This window comes from Zootoca vivipara, chromosome 2 (genome assembly GCF_963506605.1).
Source record: "Zootoca vivipara chromosome 2, rZooViv1.1, whole genome shotgun sequence".
NCBI lineage: Eukaryota > Metazoa > Chordata > Lepidosauria > Squamata > Lacertidae > Zootoca > Zootoca vivipara.
Window position 1 is genome coordinate 85,193,658 of NC_083277.1, and position 24,188 is coordinate 85,217,845.

Below are 24,188 nucleotides of genomic sequence, written 5' to 3' on the forward strand. Positions count from 1 at the left end.
TTACTGTATTTTAATATTTTGTTGGAAGCCGCCCAGAGTTGGTGGGGAAGCCCAGCCAGATGGGTGGGGTATAAATAATAAATTATTATTATTGTTATTGTTATTGTTATTGTTATTATTCAGGAAAACAAAACATACAGGGAATATTTCTGGCATCTCATTACTGCTTTAACAATAGCATGCATTTTATTAGATGCTAATAGAAGTGGGGCACATTCGGGGTTTTTGGTGCCACAGGACAAACTGCATAATCTGCTTTGAAGTAGATTGCATTCTCCCTAAATTAAAATCAGGTTCACAGCTCAGGAATGCTCCTTGATCAAGACTTATTCCTGGATGGTCAAGTAGTAGTAGCCACTAGAAGTGACCCCTACCAGCTTTGCCTTGTTCCCCAGCAGCTGTACATTTGTTTTGACAAATCCTGAATCCTGACCACAGCTCCTCATGTCCTCGCAGTTCAGATTATTCCTTGCATTCTAAGTCCTCCAATTCTTTCATTTTCTAGTTTCTGCTCCCTGTCTCACATTGACTGCAATGCCGTATCGCCAACAACAAATATACGGATGTCTGCTAGGAGAGAGTTCTCTGCGTATGCCATTATTCCTGGCATTTCCCTGGCATCGTGCCCAGACTAGCAGGAAGAGCAAGTGAACATCTGTCTCTCTACAACAGGGAGAAGTAACCGGGCAAGTTATAAAGTGACCAGCCTGGCACTATGGCCTGCTGTGTTTAATCATTAACTGTGGACCATAAAGTTTCCAGAGCCACAAGCTTCCTTGATGGGGCAGCTGCCAGATACGTGGCTTGTAATTATTCTTTATTAGGCATTATAAGATGGCGTAGCCATGGCAGGTGGCACAAAACTCACTCTGATCCTCCAGAATATGGAATGTGTTTAATGCATATCCCAGAGCGCAATCCTATTAGAAGTAGGTCCTATTCAATTCAGACTCCCAGATGAATATTATAGGGCTTCAGCTCCAATCACTCCGAGGATGGAGAACTTCCAGGCATACATAACAACATGAAACTGATAATGCATGAGGCCAGAATGCTTCTCAAACTACACTGGCTGGTACAGTAAAAGCCCTTGTGAACTGATCCATTTGCCTTTGCTATAACATGCCTGTGGCGTTGTGGGTTAAACCACAGCGCCTAGGGCTTGCTGATCAGAAGGTCGGCGGTTCGAATCCCCGCAACAGGGTGAGCTCCCGTTGTTCAGTCCCTGCTCCTGCCAACCTAGCAGTTCGAAAGCACATCAAAGTGCAAGCAGATAAATAGGTACCGCTCCGGCGGGAAGGTAAACGGTGTTTCCATGTGCTGCTCTGGTTTGCCAGAAGCGGCTTAGTCATGCTGGCCACATGACCTGGAAGCTGTATGCCGGCTCCCTCGGTCAATAACATGAGATGAGCACCGCAACGCCAGAGTTGGTCATGACTGGATCTAATGGTCAGGGGTCTCTTTACCTATAACATGCCGGCTTATCTTTGCAAAACAGTTTCATAAACATGTCTTTGGTTGGAACGCACATGGTTTTAAATTTCAATTGTGGGGGTTGGTGGTAAAGCCGAAGCATCCTGATTAGTAATTGAACTCTTTCCCCCAAAGCCCATTAATTACAGGATTTCTTTAAAATCCATTGTTTATATAAAACATCTATCTCCTGTGCAGATGTGACAATATGCAGAAAGATGCAGGTTCAGCTTCATTAGCCTTTTCCCTGAGCAAGGAAGGGCTGAAAGAGGAATGAGTTGGAACATGCCCAGATACCACTTTCATTCAGCGGTGGATTGAATGCAACTTTTCTTCTTTTGTGTTTTTGTTCAGTGCACTTAAAAGCTGATGATGTACCATGGATTATCCCATGAGAATGAAGGGAAGATGCAGCGAATATGGACACTCATGCCAGCCTACATTTGGAATTCACAGGATTCCTCCAGGAAAACTAGGCTATGTCGAGTCCTGTGCATTCAGAGACTCCTTGTCTGAAGCTCCGCAGCTTATTGGGTTGAACGCATGCAGTCTGAACATTACACCAACATCTCGCTCTAAGCCTTTGCTTTGCACAGCTATTCGGCGCCCTGGTTTTACCCACTGCAATCACCAAGCCACGCTGTGTCCTTGAATAACGTATGGACTTTGATTTTAAAAGTTGACTAGAACCGCAAGGGGAGCTGTATGTGCGTGCGGATATTATTGGTGCTGTATTTGCATGAATCTATACAGTTGAAACTGGGGAAACAGTTTATATAGAGCTTAATCATTTTGCACATCAATAGTAGCTTTGTAGATGCCTGCAATTCCAGGAAGCTGTGCAGTGCAACATTTCATGATGCTAGAGCGCTGTAGGCTGGGAGGAGATCGTGCCAAGCAAGCCCATGTCATTTCATGGTGTGCTTTGTTCAGGTGCGTGCAGAGGGTGGCATCTTATGAAACTGAAGGCTGCTAGGAGATGGATACCCTGTTTCCCCCAACGTTGCCAGTAATCCTGCCACGCCCTTTCTTTTTTGTTTGGCTGATTTCCTCTCAGATTGGGGGTTATCACCTTTGGCCAGGACTGCTCTTCCTTGTTTGGCTTCCTGCCCTGCAGACATTTAGAAGAGAATGAAGCAAAACAGGGCACTACAGCATCTTGCACATTGATGTCTCTAGCTGGCTGGCTGCACAACCTGCCCCACAGCATTCCTTGTCCCTACCACCTGCCTGGTCATCTTAACTGGTAACAGTGTGCCTTCAAATAAAACCCCACCAGCCTGAGCGGGAACCCAGCGGTTTCTACACTAGTCGGATGCAGCTCAGCACAAATAGCTTCTCAATTTTTAATTTTATTTTTACCTTTGGAGAAACAGCCTTTATTTAAAAATATGTTGGTTGTCCATTCAGTCAACATTACAATCATTTTTCATTGAGGTGAAATAAAGGAAGATAGTTCTGAAAGGCAGTTTTGCTCAACTAATGGAGAAGGGAAAGGGAAATTAAGACAGAATCCACCTGGAGCTTGGAGGGGGCAATCCTGGTGTGAATCAATTCCCATTTTCTTCTCCCCTTGGGCTTGTGTAAGAGAAGTTCCAGGTAAGCAAAACCCTCTCCAGAAAGTGGGGAGAAGCTAACATCTTGGCTAAACAGAGGATGAGGCAACAGTGCAGATTCTGGGTTTAGTTAAGATCTCAGCTGTCCTCAAAAATGCTTGCTTTCATTGAGATAGAAGGTTAGCTCGTTCTTACTTCCCAAGTTTGGTGTGGGACATATGACAGGTGAAATTGTCTTAGTTAGAAAGACCTAAAGGGCTTGCAATGCATTGGTGAGGATCCAATGTAGTCCCAATGGGAGTTTTGTAGAAGGCCTACAGTGATGTGCCCTCCTGTGGAGTCCCTTCCAACAGTGGGAATTAGTGGGTGTATGTGGCAGCAGTGACTGAGCCAGAGTGACAGCAGTGCTCTGTACAGGCCTGGGTAGTTGGAATTTTAAATCTGCCCAATGCCTCAGGAGTAATACTATGTTAGAGGGATTGTGGGAAATTAGAGGCATTGTGGCTCCTGGAGCCAGCTGCTCAGTACTGCTCAGAACACCAGGAAAAATGTGTCACGGTTTGGTCGGCGGGCGGTTGAAGCCTTGGCTAAGGACGTCAGGACCAGAGGCAAGATGGTGGTGTAGAAGCAGGAGCAGGTGCAGGGCTGAGGGTCCAGCAGCAGGCAGTCGCAGGGTCAAGGAACAAGGCAGAGGCGAAGGTCTGGGAGTCAAGGAGCAAGGCGTCGGCAAGGCAAACGTCCAAGGGTCGAGGAGCAAGGCGAAGATCCAAGGGTCGAGGATCAAGGCGTCGGCAAGGCAAGGGTCCAAGGAGCAAGAGGCCAGAGGCAACCAGGCAGGGATAGTGTTGCTGTGGCAAAGAGCTGAAGGGAAATGCTGAGCTTTTATCCCTCCCAGCTCCTGCCACCAGGTGCAGTGAGGTATCAAGTGGCCTCACCTGAGTGACCACTCCTTGCCTCTCCAGCACAAGCTGAGGTCTTCACCTGAGTGGCCACGCCTTGCTTCTCCTGCACAAGCTGAGACAGGCCCCAGTCCTGCAAAGCACTACAGGCCCCAGAGCCTGACTCCTGCCCATACTCCTGACAAAATGTTTTCAAGCTGTAGCCCAGGGTTCTACGTGTTGATGCCAGGTTTGGTTTTGCCTAGAGATTTTGAAAGCTGAAAGGTATTCCTTTATCATGGAAAAAGGAACAACACACGTACAAAAGCAGGTGTATCTGGTAGTAGAAAAGGAAACCATTTTGGGGGGTGGGATGAGTAGGCCTCAGTGCTCCAAGACCTAAGCAAGCGCATGGAGATTAATAGGCTTTGTGGGCGCATTTTCTGGCAATCTATCCAGCTGCCATGCTCAAACAAATGTCTAGTGTACCACGTCCAGTGCAAACACACACACCTGTGCTGGGCCCAAGCCAGTTGTTGTACCTCTTTATGGCCTTGCAAAATAGGTGCTTTCGGTTTTGACCATTTCTGAAAAGTAAATATTAGCTTTGTATGGGAAGGGAATGAAGTCTTGAAGCTAGAACTGCAGAGCAGATGAGACCCTACAATATCGTGAAGGGGTTTTCCTGTCTTGGGTCAGCAGCTGTTTTAATTCCTTTTTAAAGATATAGGTGCAAGCTCCTGAGGCATGCCTAAGACTGGAGATTCCTGAAAAGTAAGGTACATTTCTGTGTACAAGAAAAATCCAATAATGTCCAAAGCCACTGCGGACACAGCTATGTACAGAGGTGACAAAATGGACAAATGTGCCTGCATGTTAGCATATATGCACCGAATGTGCCACTTTCCTGCACACTAGTGATGTCTTTGTAGGAATTATTTCAGTGTAAAGCAGCCCTTGGAATAGTAATCCTATAAAATGAGATATGGCTCTGCCAAAATTCCCATAGCTGCCAAGTTATCCCTTTTTTAAGGGATTTTCCCTTATGCTGAATAGGCTTCCTCGCGAGAAAAGGGAAAACTTGGCAGCTATGAAAATTCCCCCTTCTAGATGCACAAGAACCCTGTCCCAAACTGAAACTAGCATTCCAGTCTTTACCCACAGGATATAAATAATAATAAAATATAAATACAGGGCAGGCAGCAATACTGAGGCCTTAAGCAAGCCCGTTTTATGGCCCATTTGCTCCCCATAAAAATTGGGGAAGTGGGATAGATTTTCCAGTTATACTACATGGTAGTATCAATAACCAGCATTTATACTGAGCATTTCAACTCTTCACATATTACCAGAGACTCAGTTACAGCAACGTATAGAGAAGGGGCCTGATTCAAAGACAGTTGGTGGCACTTAACTTCATTGAAATACATGGGACTTAAGCATCACTGTCTCTAGACTAGGGTCATTCCTTACATGTAGAATGTGCTTAACATCCATAGATGTCATCCTATAGATGTAAGGACTAGGGCAGTGATGGGCAACCTTTTGAGTTTGCATAACTCGGGTGGTGTGTCACTTCAAGAAAAAAAACCATAATTTCGCGATATTTATAGTTTAAATAACAAAAATGTATAATTGTAATATATAACTGTATTTAATAAATCAAAAACTAATTATTTAACCAAACCAAACCAAAAAACCCTTATTTATCACAAAGTGCCCAGAGTTGTTGAGCTTTTTGGGGGGAGCTGCTGACCAAAGTTTTGGAGTTTTTTGGGGGGGGTGTGCAAAAGTTGCTTTGCTTTTTTTGGGGGGGTGCCCTAAAGCTGCTGCGCTTTTGGGGGGGGGGGGTAAAGAGAACAGAAATAAATGACGAATAATACCTTAGCTGGAACTAACACGCAGCACAGATATAGTCTGCCAAAGCACCAAAAAAACCAGCACAGAACAGGTTAAAAAACGAACGCTGTTACACCCAATCATTGTCTGCCAAAGCGCCAGAAAAAAACAGCACAAAAAGGGTTTAAAAAACCAATCTCTGGCTACCAGCAACAACAACAACAACAAAAGGATCAGGGTTTTAACAGTGGAGACAATGGGTTATAACAGTGGAGACAAGCCATAGCGGAAGGAGGAGCGGGAGAACAAATGGGGGGGGCAACAACAACTGTGTGTATGGGCCAATGGGGCACGTGCCAGCAGTGAGGGCTCTGCATGTCACGTCTGACACGCGTGTCATAGGTTCGCCATCACTGGACTAGGGGCACGTACCAACATTTGATTAACTCCCTTTTCAGATCGGTGACTGCATGGGGAAGGAACAAGTGTAGGGAGAGAGCGGCCTAATGGTATACACAGATAGTCCCATGTGCCTTAAATGTCACACAGCTTCCATTAGAAAGGGCATCAAAGCTCCTTGCTCTGTGGAGCTATGAAATATTTCTGATGAGACTGAGCCCATCAGGACACTAATGCTTTGTAAATTTCTGGCCTATGGCAGACAGGGTGGGATGGGAAGGTTGAATGGATATATGGTAATTTGATTAAATGTATATAAACAATTCCCACTGAACGCCTCTCCTCCAAATACCACAAACCTTTCCCTCCTTTCTTTTAAACTGATCTGATGGAATCAAAACTAGCCCGAGCCGGTCTCAGGTAGGTGGTGCGGCACCCTGACATGTAAATAGCTACCTGGTGCTTGATTTGATAAGCATAGTGCTCTCAACCTCACTGTGCCACTGTGAGTAGCCTCCCTATGTGCCACGCTTGCTGTGTGAGGAGGAAAATGCACAGTATGACTATGCAGAAATCCCTTTCAACAAGTCCTATCTGCCTATTTGTCCATCTGTTGCTCAGGGTGTCTTGCTGAGTTTAGAGTAAGCTTTGGCATCTGGGAAATAAATACTCATGGCTAAGGTTTAATTTGGAGCCTGGACTTGCTAAGACTGTCCCCCTTAATACACACCCTCAGTCCTGGATCATGAGTAGTAATAATTAAGTGTACAGAGCCTCTGAGTGTGTGCATTTCCTTTACCGCTGAGACATTTCCCATACATCTGGAATTACCAGGCACGAATCATGAGCTAGAGAGGTATATAAGCACCGGCCCTTCTCTGTTTACTTATTTACGACTTGGCATGAAGGAGGAGTTGCGGTTTTGAAAGTGAGATGCAGTGTGTGTGTGTGTGTGTGTGTGTGTACACACGTGTGTGCAAAGAGTCAAGCACACTGCATTTCAAGTTGCCAGCTTCTTATTTCAAAAAGATTTCCCCTTAAAACACCATAATATTTAGTAACTATCTCACAATTGCTGCTGGATCAGAAGTTCCCCTGAAGTTCTAAAATGTTTTCTGTCTTCAGCAACAACTAGCAAAAAAATAAAAATAAAAATGTATCTGAATGTTTTGAATTTGAAACCTGAGAGCAAAGTTGCAGTTCTTGTTGACAACTGGAGAAAATAGTTACTGAATACATAACTTTTAAAGATTCATTTCCTTGTAAAAAAAACAAAAAAACAATCTAGCTGCATAGCTTGCAACAATAATAAAAGGTGTGTATCAGTACAAAGTTCGATCCAGGGTTATTTTATTGGGTATGCAGATAAGGGTTAGATCGAAAGATTAAAAAGATCACATTCCACTTCGCCCAACAGAACACACAAACGTTTTGATTGGTTTTTGAAAATCTTTTTAAAAAAATTCAGATGGTCAGAGATATATTTTCCTTTCCTAAATGCCCATGTCCTGCTTTCATGCTCTACTTTGCAACAGTGTGTGATAAGAACATGATTGTACATGGATGAGGGAAATGTACAGTGAGCCCAAATATATATTTTTTTTAAAAAACTGTCTATGTTGTAGTTTCCCCCTTTGCACCTTTATACATTTTTAATGTGCGATTTTTCACAAGACATTGTTTCTTGTCTCGTTGAGGAGCCCCACTTCTTCTTCTTTTTTTAAAAAAGTATTTTTATTAAAGGTTTCTTGATTTACAAAAGTAAGTGCAATGTCTGTCTCGCGTATTTCTTCCATTTATCATTTTTACGAATCAGTTTCATTTGTTGAGACATTGGGAAGAAGAGGGGAAGAGAGGTGGATGGGGGGAGGTTGGGTGTCGATGCTTCTATTTTACTTAATATTTGTAGAGTTTCATGTCAGCATTGCTTGTGTAGGTTCTCTTGTTTGCTTGTGTTCCTTCCGTGAAAGAGGTTGGGGTTGGCCTAGGGTGTGGTTGTTCATTTGCGGTTAGCTGTGGTGGTCTTTGTTTTCATGTGTGAGTGGGGTGTGTGTGTGTTTTGGATCAGGTTAGCGATACAGTCATACCTCAGTGTAAGTACGCCTCGGTTTGAGTATTTTCAGTTTAAGTACTCCGCAGACCCGTCTGGAACTTTCAATGGGAAAGTTCGCTTCAGGTTAAGTACAGACTTCCGGAACCAATTGTGTTTGTAAACCGAGGTACCACTGTATTGATTTGTATGCTGTTGGTAGATTTTTGTCATTGTCTTGTTGGGCTGTATGTGTGATGAAGGGGAGCCATACCGGGGTGAAGGCGTCTTTTTCTGTTTGTCCCCTTGCCATTTTCAGCTTATTGGTTAACTTTTCTAGTAAGGCTGCTTCTCATACTGTTTGGTACCATTGGTCCATGTTTACTCCTGACAGGTCTCTCCAGTGTCTGGTGATGATGTTTCTGGTTGGCCTTTCTGGTTGGCCTCTGGAAGGCTCAGAGCATTTTATGGCTGTAATTCACTATCTGTTGGGATCATAACAAATGAAAGCTTAGAGATTACGAAGCAGGAAACCTGGTCAACAATTCAAGATTGGTAGACTTTGAATCCACCCTCTCTTCCCATTAAGCCTCATCTACTTCTGCATGAAGGTTTGGTGGCATGTCATGTGCACAGTGATCCAAAGTGAAGACAGACATGGGGCTCTTCCACATTGTGCTTTGTTGGTGCAGCTCCTGCATCCACACAACATCATCCCCATCAGAGTTGCACCCCAGATTCCCCCTCTCCCCAACACAGACTTAATTTCTATTTACTTTTTCCTCTGTGTGTTGTTGGTAGGTTAAACTTAATGGGTTTTCCATATATCTGGATTAAATGGGGGAAATAATACGGATTAAATGGGGGAAATAATACGGGATGGCATGTAGACAAGAATGATGTGGTGTGCCTGCTGCACAAAACCTGCACACAGGAGCAGCATGGAAACCAGATGCCCATGTTCTCTAGAATCATAGAACTGTAGACACAGGTGGCGCTGTGGTCTAAACCACTGAGCCTCTTGGGCTTGCCGATCGGAAGGTTGGTGGTTTGAATCCCTGTGATGAGCTGAGCTCCCATTGCTCTGTCCCAGCTCCTGCCAACCTAGCAGTTCGAAAGCATGCCAGTGCAAGTAGATAAATAGGTACCGCAGTGGTGTTTCCATGCACTCTGGTTTCTGTCACAGTCCTCCGTGCACCAGAAGTGGTTTAGTCATGCTGGCCACGTGACCTGGAAAGCTCTCTGTGGACAAACGCTGGCTCCCTTGGCCTGAAAGCGTGATCAACGCCACAACACCTTTGATTGGACTTAACCATCCAGGGGTCCTTTACCTTTTCTTTCTTTTCTTTTTTTTATAGTTGGAAAGGACCCCAAGGGTCATCTAGTTCAACCCCCTGCAATGCAGGAATAAAACATGGTAAGAATGATTTGAACACAGAATTGCTACATTTTCGGGAAGAGTAGCTTCTATTGCACTTAGAATGTATGTCCACATTTACATGTAATGTGCTGCCTGGTACTAAAAAAACAAAAACACATTAGAATTTGTGGCAATCTTCATGTAGATCTCTGCTAGAAACTGAGCAGCGGCAGGATCTGTGAAGGTGGCCCCATCCAAAACAGCAACTGTACAGCAGTAGGAGGAGAAACTCGCTGTGCTAACTGGTCCCTTTCCTTTACAGACTCTTTCCCACAGCTCAGCACCACAGCTTCATTAGCTCAGTGCCTGTGACTAAATGACACCAGTGCAACTGAGCACCCCCACCGTATACTCTCATTGTAGTTAGCAGGGTTGGCCCACCATCGGTAATCACTGCTCTTTTGCGGTGGTCATGCATCTTTAATCACCAGGCAGAGCCCCCAGGAAGTACCAGAAGCAGCAACAACAGCAGCCCTCAACCTGGCAGGGAGCCAAATGGGTGCTTAGGCGATAATGCCAGCTGCTAATTGCTCTTCGTTTGCAAAGAATATGCAAGACTCATCCCTGGACAGCAGAGAAGCTCAGCAGATATGATGGTAGCTGCCAGCCTACCTTGTAGCAGGGAGTGGATGTGGGAGTGTTAAGAGCTCAGTATACATACCAGAAAGAAAGAAAGAAAGAAAGAAAGAAAGAAAGAAAGAAAGAAAGAAAGAAAGAAAGAAAGAAAGAAAGAAAGAAAGAAAGAAAGAAAGCCCGGCAGGATAGCAAAAATGTGACACCCACATTTTTGCTTAGGACAGGACCTGCAAGTCTGTGACACACCCCAAGTGAGTCTCTCATTGATTTCACAGGGACAATGGACTGCAGTCTTGTGTCTGTGCCATAGACATCATCTATGTCATGCCAGGGCAATAAGTGAGGACGTGTCTCTGTGATGGCAGTAGAATGACACCCAAGTGATTCAGATCCTGATCTGTCTCTCTCTGGCAGAAACTTGGGGGAAAGAGTGTAGAACTGCTTCAGGCAAGAGCTTGTGAACAAGGCCCAGGCTAAGAACATTAGAAAAGCCCCATATAGCCCAGCCCCCTGTTCTCACCGTGGCCAACCAGACACCTGTGGGAAACCCAGACCCTCCAAGTGACCCTATCTTCCAGGGGCGTCCCTGATTTAGAGAAGCCATCCCGGTTTCTGATTTGATCCTGGAATGTCCCGCTTTTCCTTAGGTGTGTGTCCCTAACATTTTCATTGGAGAAATGTTGGAGGGTGTGGAGTTATCTAGCCCCCCAAGCCATCTGAAGGCAATCCTTTATAGGGAAGGGTTTTTTAATGTTAATGTTTTATTAACATTATTATAATGCTTTATTAACATGTTTAGGGAAACTTTTAATGTTTGATGGATTTCTGTGTTTTAATGTTTCGTTGGAAGCCGCCCAGAGTGGTTGGGGGAACCCAGCCAGATGGGTGGGGTATAAATAATAATAATAATAATTTATTATTTATTTATTTATTTATTTATTTATTTATTTATTTATTTATTTATTATACGTTGGATGCTGCCCAGAGTGCTGGGGCAACCCAATAAGATGTGTGGGGTATAAATAGTATAATTATCATTATGGAATGGGGCGTTCCTATTTTCATCGGAGAAATGTTGGAGGGTATGGAAACCTGCAAGCAGGATGTGAGCAAAACAACTAACTTTTGTTTCCTGGCAACTGGTATTCAAAGGCATGCTGCCTCCGGCTGTGTTAGTAGAGCATAGCCATGTGATGTCTATGAGGCTCTTTGGGAAGTATCTCATTAAGCCAAATGATGAATTATTTGCCTTTATTGCGATTCAGCTGCTGAGCTGCTGGCCTAGTGGGCCTGCTGAGCTCCTGCTCAATTATTCAGCAGCTGAGCTGTAAAGCCAAGCAAGCCAAGTGTTGCCTAATGGGTCTCTCCAGCGCATCTCCTGCCATTGAGTGAGCAAGGAAGCACTTCCAGGCTCCATGCAATTCCCAGACCTGCCATTGGCAGGCTGCAAAGCAGTGCCTTCTTCTCAACAGTCGACTCCTTCCATTATGAGCCCCAAGTACCAAGCCATTAGCAATGCATTTCTCTGTGGGTCTGGTGCCTGTTCACACAAGCATGCAAGCCCTACATGCTTCAGCTGGTGTTTTGGCCTTGCAGATTTCTTCCCATACAACTCTACCCCACCTCTCCACCCCAAAGTAGCTGCTGAATCAATGGGCCATGGAAGGAAGGAAGGAAGAAAGGTGAGGGAGGGGAGAAGAAATAATAGAAGTTTATAAGAAAATGGGCAGAGAGAAGTTTTTCTCCCCTTCCTGTAATAGTAGAACCTGCAGATTGCTCAGTGAAGTTGAAAGGTGGAAGATTCAGGACGCAACGAGTCTTTACACAGCACATAGCTAAAACTATGCAATTCACAGCCAGAGGGTGTGGTGACCAATGTCAACTTCGGCTGCTTCAAAATTAGACTGATTCTTGGAGGCTAAAGGTCATGATGGCTATACATTGGCTCCAGGACAGTGGCATAGCAGGGGTTGCCAGTGTCCAGGGCCATGCAGAGAGGTGGGGGAGGGAAACAGATGGAGTATTCATGCAGATTCAACCGCCTAACAGTGTCCGCATCACCCAAAAGATTGCAGCTGCAGAGATAAGAAAAGAAGAGCCATTCCATTGTCTGGAGAGGTCACTTCCTGGCTCACATGGAGAAGCTGTTTTCAATAGAGCCCAGCAACGGAAGTGCACAGCAATATTGAGGCAGCACCAGGTGTTGAAATTTTGCATCCATGGTACGCCACTGCTCCAGGATGAGAGACAGTGTTTACAACAACAGCCTGCTTTTGAGTATCAATATCTGAAGCTGGAGACCAACGGCAGGAGAAAGCTATTGTGCTCAGGTTCAAGAGGCTGGCAACTGGGGGGGGGGGTACAATTCTGAACTACACAGGCCTGTGACCTGATCCAGCAGGGCTCTTCCTGTGTTCTTCAGCTCTCTTTCCCAAAGCATACTCCCTGTGCATCTATTTCCTGTCCCTCCCCTCCCTTCCTGTATCTCTCATACATACTCATTTCTCAGTCATCAATGTCACTCCTTCTCCTCCCTGCTGCAGGTGCTGCTTATAGCAAAGCTTTTCCACCTGGCTTTTCACAGACTGTGGAGTTTTTCCTGTGCCAACAGGAATTGCCAAAAAGAGCTGCCAGGTGCTGCTGGGTATGTGTACAGCTCCACTGTGTGGCGAACCGTTGAAGTTCAGGTGGCAGCTTCTCAGGGATGTTCCTCCAAGCTGGGGATTGACTCTGCCCATCCAGTTTGGCTATTGGGTCCCTTAGGGCGGGAAAGAATACTCTCTGTGCTGGGTTGAGCTTTACGTTATGAACAAGGTCTTCCTGAGCTCTGGTGCATTTCTGTTGAGCTTTGTTCCTGGCTCAACCTCTCGTTCTGACTTGCTGCTTGGTCCTGGTTTGCCCTGTGGTCCTTTTGGCTAATTTGCCTTTTTTAAAAAAAAAATTATTTATACTTTTCAGATTTATACATTTCACTGATTTTACAATCATTTTGACATTTCAAAACTTGACTTCCTTCCCCATCTATCTGCGGTTCCTTAAATTTATTTTTAATATCTTCTGTATACCTTAATTAATTTGCTCATTTATTCATCTTCTTTAAATATATACTTTTGTGAAACTGCAGGTTATTACAATAATCCTGCCAATGTTTTTATCTGTTTACAGATATCTGTAAATATTCAATAAACCATTTCCATTCTTTTATATAAAAAAGTCTGTTATCTTGATTTCTTATTCTTCCGGTAAGTTTCGCCATTTCTGAGTATCCCATAAGTTTTTGTATCCATTCTTCCTTTGCTGGGACTTCTTCTTCTTTCCATTTTTTGGCAAATAACATTCTTGCCGCTGTAGTCGCATACATGAATTAAGGTTCTACACAGTTTTGGTAGTTCCACCTAAACTACCTAGACTAACTCATCTTTAGGTGGGAATCGCGATAGGTGGATCATTATGATGACTGATGAGCCCTTTTCCCTTGGACTCCCTGTGAACAATTAGGGGGCAGGGACCTTTTGGAAGTAAGTGTGCTTTGAGATGTTCCCACACATTCTCTATTAAGGAATGGCCAACTGATTGACGTACTGTACATGGGTGTAGTTCTATATTTCTTGCTGACCTGCACAAATCCAAGCCTGCTGCTCATTTGCACATGTGGATGTGTTTGAATAAGGTAAAGGGGCCCCTGACCATCAGGTCCAGTCGTGTCCGACTCTGGGGTTGCGGCGCTCATCTCGCTCTATAGGCCGAGGGAGCCGACGTTTGTCCGCAGACAGCTTCCGGGTCATGTGGCCAGCATGACAAAGCTGCTTCTGGCAAACCAGAGCAGCGCACGGAAACGCCGTTTACCTTCCCGCCAGAGCGGTACCTATTTATCTACTTGCACTTTGATGTCCTTTCGAACTGCTAGGTGGGCAGGAGCTGGGACTGAGCAACGGGAGCTCACCCTGTTGCAGGGATTCGAACCGCCGACCTTCTGATCAGCAAGCCCTAGACTCTGTGGTTTAACCACAGCGCCACCTGGGTCCCTGGTGTTTGAATACACACATATTAAAAATAGCTTATTGTCTTATACTGAATACCTAACAGGAAAACACTATAGCATATAATATAGCAGGTTGGCAAGAAGGGCTGTAGCTCAGTGCGTAGAGCAGCTGCTCTGCATGTAGAAAGTATCAGGTTCGATCCCTAGTTTTTCCAGGTAGATACAATCTACGAGAAGTTGAATAAGGTTCCCTAAGTCAGCATTCAGCGGTGCTGCTTTCTGTCTCTGAATGATGCTGTGTGGATCTGCTACCTTCTCCTTTTTGTATTGAGGTGGGCACTAGGATTCTGTTCATTTTCTGACTACTGCCCATCTTTAAGCCACTTTTGACAAATGCATGCCATGTCTGAGTGGGCAGCAGTGTTCTGGTTGGAGGGAGTACAGTATGCCAGCAAAGAACATCAGTTCCACAGCCCATTATGGCAGATGGCAGATAACCCAATCAGCCTGACTAGGAGAGGCAATTACCAGAATGTTAATGACCTTCCTTTCCTTGGTGCATAAGCAAACATTTCATCAATTGAGTTAAATACTGTGAATAGGCCCAAGTCATTTCCTGGGATTAATGATCAGCTATTGGGGCTTGAGCTTTGATGCTACCAGTCCAGTGCTATATTTACGTATAAGCTAAACAAGTTTAGGGCCCCACTCTCTTGGGGCCTCCAAAAAAATTAAAGAAAAAAAACCTGGATGCACATTTCCAAAATATAAGATAAAAAACAACAACAAATAAAGCAACAGTGTTTTGTGTTGTGTAGGCTCCTATAATGTAAGTAATGGGCCCCACCTGCTAGCCTGCTCCCTAAAATATCACTGGTTTGCTCACTTCTGTATATAGTGTGCCTACATTCTGCATGGACTGGTCCATAAATTACCATATAACATATATTCAACACACACACACACAAAAAAAACAGTGACAATTTGTTGTTGACAAAGGACAGCTGAACATATAAAGGTCGCCATTACGTCCAGTAGCTTACAGCCTCATCAAACCTAAATCCGGCCCTGTACCAGTCATATGCACAAACACGCACATGAGCATTAGTCCAGTGTGCAGCCTGAATGGGGTGTTTTCTCAAAGTTCCCTCCATTATTAAACCAACACTGCACATTTACTTAACAGGTCCCTTTACCTTTAACTTTAAGTATAAAAAAAGAGACTTAGCTTGCAATGCCATCTCAGATTGTGTTGCCACTGGCTTGCCCAATGGAACCTTTGCTTTTGCAGCCTTGCATCTCTTAGTCTTATTAGCACCTACAGCAGCTAACTGAGAGACTCACTCACATCTGTAAGAGGTAAAGGTAAAGGGACCCCTGACCATTAGGTCCAGTCGTGACCGACTCTGGGGTTGCATGCTCATCTCGCATTATTGGCCGAGGGAGCCGGCGTATTGCTTCCAGGTCATATGGCCAGCATGACAAAGCCGCTTCTGGGAAACCAGAGCAGCACATGGAAACACCGTTTACTTTCCCGCTATAGCGGTTCCTATTTATCTACTTGCACTTTGACGTGCTTTCAAACTGCTAGGTTGGCAGGAGCTGGGACCGAGCAACGGGAGCTCACCCCGTCACAGGATTCAAACCGCTGACCTTCTGATCAGCAAGCCCTAGGCTCAGTGGTTTAACCCACAGCGCCACCTGACTGATAACTGACCTAACTGAGAGACTCACTCACATCTGTAGCAGCTGCCATTAAGACTCAGGCAGCTCAGGGTCAGTAGCATCTAAGTACTGTATGCTTGTATATGTGGGAGAGAAAACTATTATCCTCCAAAAGAAAATGGTTTTCCAAAATAAGTGAGATCTGTGTGATCTACATTTATCAGCCTGTGGGTCAATATTTGCAGCTTAGTACCGGTACCTATTCTTTTTTTTAAAAGCTTTTAGGAGGATCAGTGGAGCCGTCATGACAATACACTGGCACCTCCTTGTGGCTTCCAGGAGTATTTGCAGCCACGTATTGCAAAAACAGCTGACTGAGTTAGGCTGGGCGGATTAAGCAGAGAATGAATGCAGCAAATAGAATGCATCCATCAGAGGGAGGAATATTTTAGACTGGAAAGGACATGCTCAAAGCTACTCCAGCATTGCAGAATCTGAATATCAGATCCAAGACTTTGGCCTGCACGTAGTCTGGAGACAAGACAGATAACAGCAGCTGGAAGATGGCTGATAGGGTGTTATATCCATGCCGTGCAATCCTAGGAGTTGATTTAGCATTGGCTCCCTGCCATGTTGCAATCAAGTCATATGATTTGCCGAGCAAAGGAAGGTTGCCATCCTGCACCTTGGTGTATCTTGTTTCTGAGATAACGGTGTACTTTTCAACCTTCCCCTTGGGTTGGAGCTGTGATAACCGAAGTCCTGAACCACTCCCTTCCCAACTGTTTCACACCGAAACACTTGCAAAGCAAGCAAGATGTCTCTAAGTGGGCGCTGGGTAGGTGGGTGGGTGAATGAAAAGGGCTGAAGCTCCCAGATTGGCTAGCTGTTTACTGTTCCTCTTCTCATAAATTCCCAAGAAGGGTCCTGCTAGATCACCCGAAAGGCCTCAGAAGTCCAGTCAGGTGCTTCTAGGACTCTGACAGGCAGGGCATGAAAGCAAAACCAGTCTCTCACTGTTCTGCCCTTCTGCATGTACTGCCGCCGCCTTCTGACTTCATGGGTGATCAACTTATTGCATTATAAATGCACAGTTGAACCTTGTCTGTTGCATGTGATTCAGAACTTTTGCACTTCTTTGACATTTTGCATTTCCCAGCTCGCTGTTTTGTTACTGGGGAACTGAATTTCTTCCCCAGCAAGCGTTTCCCATTGGCAGGGGAAATACATGAGCATCAGAAACATCTGTTGGCCAGCACCGGTAAGTGTTAAGAGACACAACTGCAACAACCTAGGCACTCACTTTTCTGTCAACTTTTTAAAGACATTTAAGTAAGGACTGTGAATGCACTATACCTTTAAAGCACATGTCCCCATCAAAGATTTCTGGGCACTGTAGTTCGTTAAGGGTTGCTGGAAATTGTACCTCTGTGAGGGATAAACTACAGTACCCAGAATCCTCTGAGAGAAAGAACATGTTTCAAAATGTGCTGTACACACATATGAACACACATGTTCATAGTATCTGCATACCAGGATAAAGAGCTCATCCAAAACTTTAAAAAAGGAGGAAGGCTGTCTCCCTTCCCTGTCCTGTCAAACATTTGCTTTAATCTTTTGTTTAAATTTTCTTTTCTGCTGCATACCTCCCACACTGCAATGCCAGAACTATAGAGTTCATCCAGCTCTACTGAACTGTGTCCCCCACCCCTAAAAGGCTTCTTTCATCTGCTTCCATTTCCTCTCTACCCTACCCACAGAACACAAAAGCGTCTGGACCGAATGGAGGCAATGGGGCTGTACGATTTGCTTGAGAGGCACCTGCTCAAACAAACAAGGCTGAATCTAAGCGAAACATTGTCAGTGCGTGACACCGTGAACTTCCCTGCAGGAAAGACTTGAGGACAGACTGGAAATGAATTTGACCTCTGCCTTTATTGAAAAGGGGGGGATGTGTGTCCAAGAAGAAGAAGAAGAAGAAGAAGAAGAAGAAGAAGAAGAAGAAGAAGAAGAAGAAGAAGAAGAAGAAGAAGAAGAAGAAGCTAATGAATTGTAATTTAAAAGCCATGAAATCAGACAGTTTTGCTTGTGCTTTTTGTATCAAGTCACATTCAATCTTGGAGGACCACTGGAACATGATAGGTACTCCCATTGTTGGTCTTCTAGAAACAACACATTGAAAACCTGGAGGGAGGGCCAGAGCTCAGGGCCAGAGCACCTGTCAATGTCAACAGTACTCAACTAGATGAACCAATGATCTAGCTCAGTTTAGGACACTTTCTGATGTTCTAGAACTGCAGTTGTGTGGGAGTTTGGTGCATCCTCCAGCCTCAGTGCAATAGGAAAAAGGAAGTTTCTCCTGCCAAGCTTGACTTTGCAGGGAGGTGAGGTATAGACACCCCTGCTGTCCCACTGGCTCATCTAAGCCTAGCAGCTGGTGCTTTCTAAGACTGGTTAACATCTAGAAGTCTTTCCTATGGCCAGCTTTGCACATTCTGAGATGGTCTGCTCTTTTGCAACATTGGAAAAGCTGGCTTGAATGTGCTGATATCCAAAGCAAGTGACAAAGAGCAGGCACTCAAGACTGGGGAGTTGCACTGCCAATGCTGTTTTGGGAACCCCCAGAAGCCACCCCCATTTCTAGCAATAGTATGTTTAGTGTTGACCAATCAATTAGTCATTTTATTTGTATGCCGCCTTAAAACCATTCTCAAGGTGGCTTACAACCATGTAAAAAAATACATAATTACAAACTTAACAAAAGTAGTTATGAACAATAAATAAAAACATCAAAAAGTACACATTGAACCATTTCAACATAAATCATAAGAATATCTAAAATAAAGATACAAGAAATTAATATCAATTACAGGAAACAACCTCACCTAAACAATACCACATGCCACAAGTCGGTTCAGCAGCCTCGGTTTTTGTAGTTGGAGTCAATCCAACTCCTGCCCTCCCAGGCCAGGTGGGAAAAGGCCTCTGCTACCTAGTTGGCTCTAGTCTTCCTCACTAGTTTCATTACCAGAAATAGTTCCATTCATCAGACTGGATACAGGCAGAGCCAGGACAGGTTCATAGTCCTTCTCTCACACGTACCTACTTTCTCTATCCACTTCCTCCATACTATGTGCAATTTTACAGAAGTTTGACAGTGCATGGTGTGGAGAAAGTAGATAATGTTTTTGTTGTTGTTTAAAATCCCTCTCATAATACTTGAACTTGGGGCCATCCAGTGAAGCTGAAACTTAGAAGCCAAAAGGAAATACTTCACATATCACATAGGTGCTGTGGAACCTGAGTGGGAAAGGGCTGTTGCACTTGTGGGCTTCCCAGGGGCATCTAATGTGATGAACCAGGGTTGGGGCTCCTCCTATTTGAGCGGGAGGCTGTGGATTTGAAGTGGGAGAGGAAATTTCCCCTAAGGACAGCCTCCAGAAGTCCACAGTACTTGCAGAAGAGAAGTCTCTTATGTCAGTACCTTTCCGGGTTGAGGACACCAGGGGGCCCTCCTCTGACACTGAGGACTCCAGCTCAGACACCTTCATGGCTCCCACTTTCCATCAGGGTCAATGACTACTAAAGCAGGCCCCTTTAATGAAGAGGCTTTGCTCACAGAATGTGGTACTAGCTAAACAGATAGAGCTGCAGCTCCTGTTTAAGGCTCAGGATGAGTGCCCCTAGAACAGGCATAGGCAAACTCGGCCCTCCAGATGTATCGGGACTACACCTCCCATCATCCCAACTAACAGGACCAGTGGTCAGGGATGATGGGAGTTGTAGTCCCAGAACATCTGGAGGGCATAGCTGCCAAGTTATCCCTTTTTTAAAGGGATTTTCCCTTATGCTGAATAGGCTTCCTCGCGAGAAAAGAGAAAACTTGGCAGCTATGCTGGAGGGCTGAGTTTGCCTATGCCTGCCCTAGAATATCACTGGAGCTCTGCTCTTATGGAGTCTCCAGCTTGAATCCCAAATGGAGGTGTCCATGGTGGCCTTCTTGCCTTGCCCCATTTAGCTTTGCCCTACTTCACTTTGGTTTGTCCCTTGTGCTGCTGAGGTTGTTGCTCAAAACAAAACATTGGTTGGCACACTTTGGGAGAGAGGATGCCACGCTCCAAATTAGTGTTGGCACACTTTGGGAGACAGGATTACACACTCCAAATTAGTGTTCCACACCGTGACACGGATGTAGCCATGAGTCACTCTTTGATCCAATTCTTGAGTTGTAGGTGAATTTAGTATGAATATTTACTCTCTTTTTTTTAAGCTACCAGGAAGTCTCAGACAAGCCCACTTGGTTGGACTACAAATTATGCTCACCGTTTGACAGCAGCCTAATTCTGCCCCTTGGGAATTTCAGGAAAAGCCAGAAGGGCTTAGTAACTGCACACAACTTTTTGTCTGTTGTTTCTCTCCACTTATCTCTTTCTCCTTAGAGAACATCTGTACTGGCTTTTTTCTCTCCATGTGGAACTAATGGCAGCCCGTGTGTGTATACAGTATATGCCTGTGAGTGTAAGAGAGAGAGATTCATTGGTAAAAGGGTTTGAGAGGCAACACCCAGAATGCCACTACTTCATATCTGAAGCAGCTACATAGAGCTGCTAATTAGTTTTCTTTAAAAGGAAAAAACAAAAAACAATACCCGCCCATGGGAAATAACAATGATACATTCCCCATGTCACACCAGCGAGAAGTAGGTCACAACACTTTTTTTAAAAGCACATAAATCAAGCCACTCCTTATAGCAAAGAAAAGGGAAATGTAAACCTGGGCAATGTTAGAGCCCTTGAAAGCACCTTCCAGGATACCTGCCTAGAAACCATGATTCTCACAGTGGATCCACGTCTGAACATACATAAGCCACTCTTCCGTCACAGTCTGCCGAATGTGTGAACAGGACACCACTGAAAAGTATTGAGTGGTGCCATGTGTCATTGAAGCTCTGGGTCGTGTTCAACTAAATAAATGCATGAGTGGCATGACTTCGCTTCCCATTACACAATCCCCACTGCACACACCCCTGTGGTGTTTTGACCTGCAATAGCTGTTGTGTACCTGCTAGTCATCACTTGATATAGTGGTGACGTTGTGAGAACTCACCCTTGGACTCTTTCTGCTTAGTCCCACCCACCACTGAAAATCCACAGCCCTACCTAAGGCTGAGCAATTCAGATGATAAATTGCTTGTTATCCTAATTGCTGGAAGAGGGTGCTTGTGACCTGTGTGCTCATCAGCTAGATGCACAACTGCCCAGGCCTAGGCAAAAGCAAGGGCAGATTTTGAAGGAGGAGGAGGAGGCCTGGGAGGTAATAAGACCATCTGACAAAACTACCCTTGAAATCTAAGGAAGTCCATTTGCTAAGGAGTAGGAATGAAATCTTTTTATTAATCTCAGTGTGACAACAATATCAAAAGTAGAAAACCGGACAGAAGGTACAAAAATAAAATGAAACCAAAATCAACACATTCCATCAAGTGATTGAAATCTTCACAACATGAAGACTGATGCTAGATGATTGGGGGGGGGGGTCAGCAATAATAGAGCAATAACAGATGAAGAGCAGCTATTGCTCATGACTGGAGCAGGAGACCTAAATGAATTCTACTCCATCTCAGCTGGGAGGGTCTGTCTCACCTGTAGTGTGCCCGGAATTAAATGCAATAGGAGCATATGGTGTGCAGGATGAGAATCCGTCTGTGTTACCGGTAGCAACGTGCAGCAATGTTGACAGAACAGCTTGGATTTGCCTGGGTGGAACAAGGATTCCCATGATGCTGGAACCACCCAAGACGCCCTTGGCTTATCACAAAGGCTATGCCGCATTAAATTACCATGAGTGTTGAAGTAAGAGGTGGAATGCCATTGGATCGCTTCAGTGAGCCTTTCCAAACAAGCACACCACAGCTTATATCCCCTTGGATGCAATACTGGCACCAGAGGCAGCTACAATGTTGAGTTTGGGTGTGAGCTCAGATCCCTGCTCTGCCGTGAAGCTCATTGGTTGGTCTTGAGAAATGTTGTCACCTCTCCATCTACCCTGACCTCACAGGGAAACTTTAATACAACTCTGAGCTCCTTGGAGGTGCTCCTTGAAGGGCAGGATATGCATGTAACAATTAAATAAACACACTAATTATCCTCAGCAGGATATTTAGACCCCGTCTCTAGTCTAGGTGACCTTCCTTGTTCCTCTGAACCATACTTTGGCAATACCATCATGCATGACAGGGGGGGTTGTACAAATACCATTTCCTGTAGTTCTGTTTCCTTCGTGGATCTCCCATCGACCTGAATCTTGCAATTCTTTGCAGGTGTGCCAAAGGGATAACTTTTTTCATAATGTAGTTCCCAAAAGGAGATGCAGGGGAGGGGTGCAGAGTAGGCCTCTAGGGAAGTCCATTCATCGTGTCCATTCATTCTATTTCAGAAATAGTAGCCAGGGGAGAACAGCCCCCGACAGAGCAACAGTGGAGACCAAGATGATTGCCAAGACTATGGGTGATTGGAAGCAGCCCATTATTAGGGACCTGTGAGACGCCACTGACCCCGCAGCTTCCACATCGCGGTTTGGAGCAGTGACACCAATGTTCTCTTCGATCAGCGGCATCCCACACTGAGTGATAATGAAGACGTGAGACTGACGCTCCAAGCCACCAGGGTCCACCATCGAGTTCATGCTAGGGCAGCCACACACATTCTGGTGGCTGTCGTAGCCACGCAAGGACATCAGGAAATGGCCAGGCACCACTAAAGTGTTTGCCAGCCCCGAGGACAGCAAAGAAGGTGAGAGCGGCAGCTCCAAAGGTGGAGGGTTCAAGGAGGCTCTCTTCCTGCAGAGGAAGGTCACAAAGCGACAGATGGGGCAGGTGAGGCAGTTCTGTAGCCGGCCCTCATCCCGCGACACCAAAAGGCACTTGACCAGACAGTCGTGGCAAAAAGCATGCCCACAGCTCAGCACCCGGCGCGACACTTTCGGAGACTGAAATGGCTCATAACAGACAGGGCACTCCGTCGAAGGGGCAGCAGCAGGAATCTTCTTACTGGTTTTGGTCACAGCCATCCTTGTCCACTTGCTCACATGCAGCCATCAGCTGGATGAAAAGCAGAACACAAATACTTTTAAGAACTCCAGAAGAAGATGAGGTGAGAAGGAGAAGAAAGTGTGAGTTGTATATACACATGGAGATGGCCCCTTTCAGTCCCTCTACAGATACATAGATTAGCCCATGTAGATTTAGACTGGGGGCAGAATTAATAACCTTAGTATGGAAACACCAAGGAACAAGCCCCCAAAGTATAATAAAAATAATAATAGTGGGCTGGTTGTTGGTTTTTAAGCACTTTTTGAACAGCCTTTCAAACATTTTCCTACAAGCAAGGGGACTAGAAATTAACTTTTAAGAGAGATTGTAGAGATTCTTGCCATTTAGGTTGGGGAAAGGAAACTTTAAAATTGCGAAAGCTAGATGTGAATACGCTGCAACCCATTCTATCCCACATTCAAGGCGGTTAAATAATCCAAGAACATAAGGGCACAATGCACCTAGAAGCAGAAGCAAAGCCATTTTGAGCACAAAACAAAAACAAAAATTCAACCCTTCCCCTCATTAACGTTTTGTTTGTTTGTAAACATTTCTGTGCCATCAACACATGGTAAGAAAAAAGTCTTGGTGGCAAGCGGTATAAAATCAACAATAAAACCACATGCATAAAAGCACAAACAAAACCACATGGATATGCTACACAGATACGTACAGGTCAAAAGATCTGCAGAGGTGTCTCGTCCATGGAGATCATTTGAAGCACACCATCTTTCCCGTAGATCCTGGAGTTTTCCCACCAGCATCCTGCCACTTTCCTCCCAAGCACCATACCTCCCTTCTTCAAAACCAGCCAGGAGCTACCTCTCCAAACATTTGGTGTTTTTGCCTCTGACCTTCCCAAGCTCACGGTGAACAAGCCCTAGCTATAGAGCAATGGGTGTTTGCTGGCTGGTTCGCTCTGTATCCATGCCTTTGCCTTGCGTCAGATCTTTAAGGAGGCAGGAGGGCGGTTCCCCGAGGAGTGAATGTGGAGGAACTCGTTTGTGAATCGAAGGTTTCTCTTTCCCGATTTAGGACTTGGGGAGGAGTCACCACAACTCAGTGTCTGAATCACAGCACCTCCAAGACGCCTTGAGAACCTCTTTCTATGCCAGGCTGTGAGATGCATGGAAATCATGTGGACTTCCTAGTGAATGAGATACTGAAATGAAGATGCAGATCTTTTGGGTTTATTAAACTTTTCACCTTGCCTGTAATTTACTTGAGAGAGATAGTCAGGAGGATCTGCCATTACGATGTACAAAAAGGAGAAATACCAAA

The 24,188-nt window shown here is 45.0% G+C and overlaps 1 protein-coding gene and 1 long non-coding RNA gene across 4 annotated transcripts; one reads left to right on the plus strand and one right to left on the minus strand.

Moving 5' to 3' along the window:
• The first annotated feature begins 1,922 nt into the window (after positions 1-1,922).
• On the plus strand, positions 1,923-17,708 carry LOC132591742 (uncharacterized). The gene is made up of 3 exons (XR_009557175.1): positions 1,923-2,406; positions 9,533-9,591; positions 17,578-17,708. It is a non-coding gene; the product is annotated as an uncharacterized LOC132591742 (long non-coding RNA).
• RNF222 (ring finger protein 222) lies at positions 5,771-23,854 on the minus strand. 3 transcript variants are annotated; one of them, XR_009557174.1, is made up of 3 exons: positions 23,581-23,854; positions 22,072-22,916; positions 5,771-8,659 (listed from the first exon to the last, which is right to left on the minus strand). XR_009557174.1 is itself a non-coding variant. In XM_035104714.2 (2 exons), exon 2 carries the CDS (start codon positions 22,883-22,885, stop codon positions 22,244-22,246), a length of 642 nt encoding a protein of 213 aa, XP_034960605.2. In that variant the 5' UTR covers positions 22,886-22,916; positions 23,581-23,854; the 3' UTR covers positions 13,107-22,243. The 3 variants fall into 3 exon arrangements, 1 of the variants encoding a protein (XP_034960605.2); XR_004691925.2 differs by lacking the exon at positions 5,771-8,659 and adding an exon at positions 13,107-20,327; XM_035104714.2 differs by lacking the exon at positions 5,771-8,659 and having other exon boundaries at positions 13,107-22,916.
• Between the last annotated feature and the right edge of the window lie 334 nt (positions 23,855-24,188).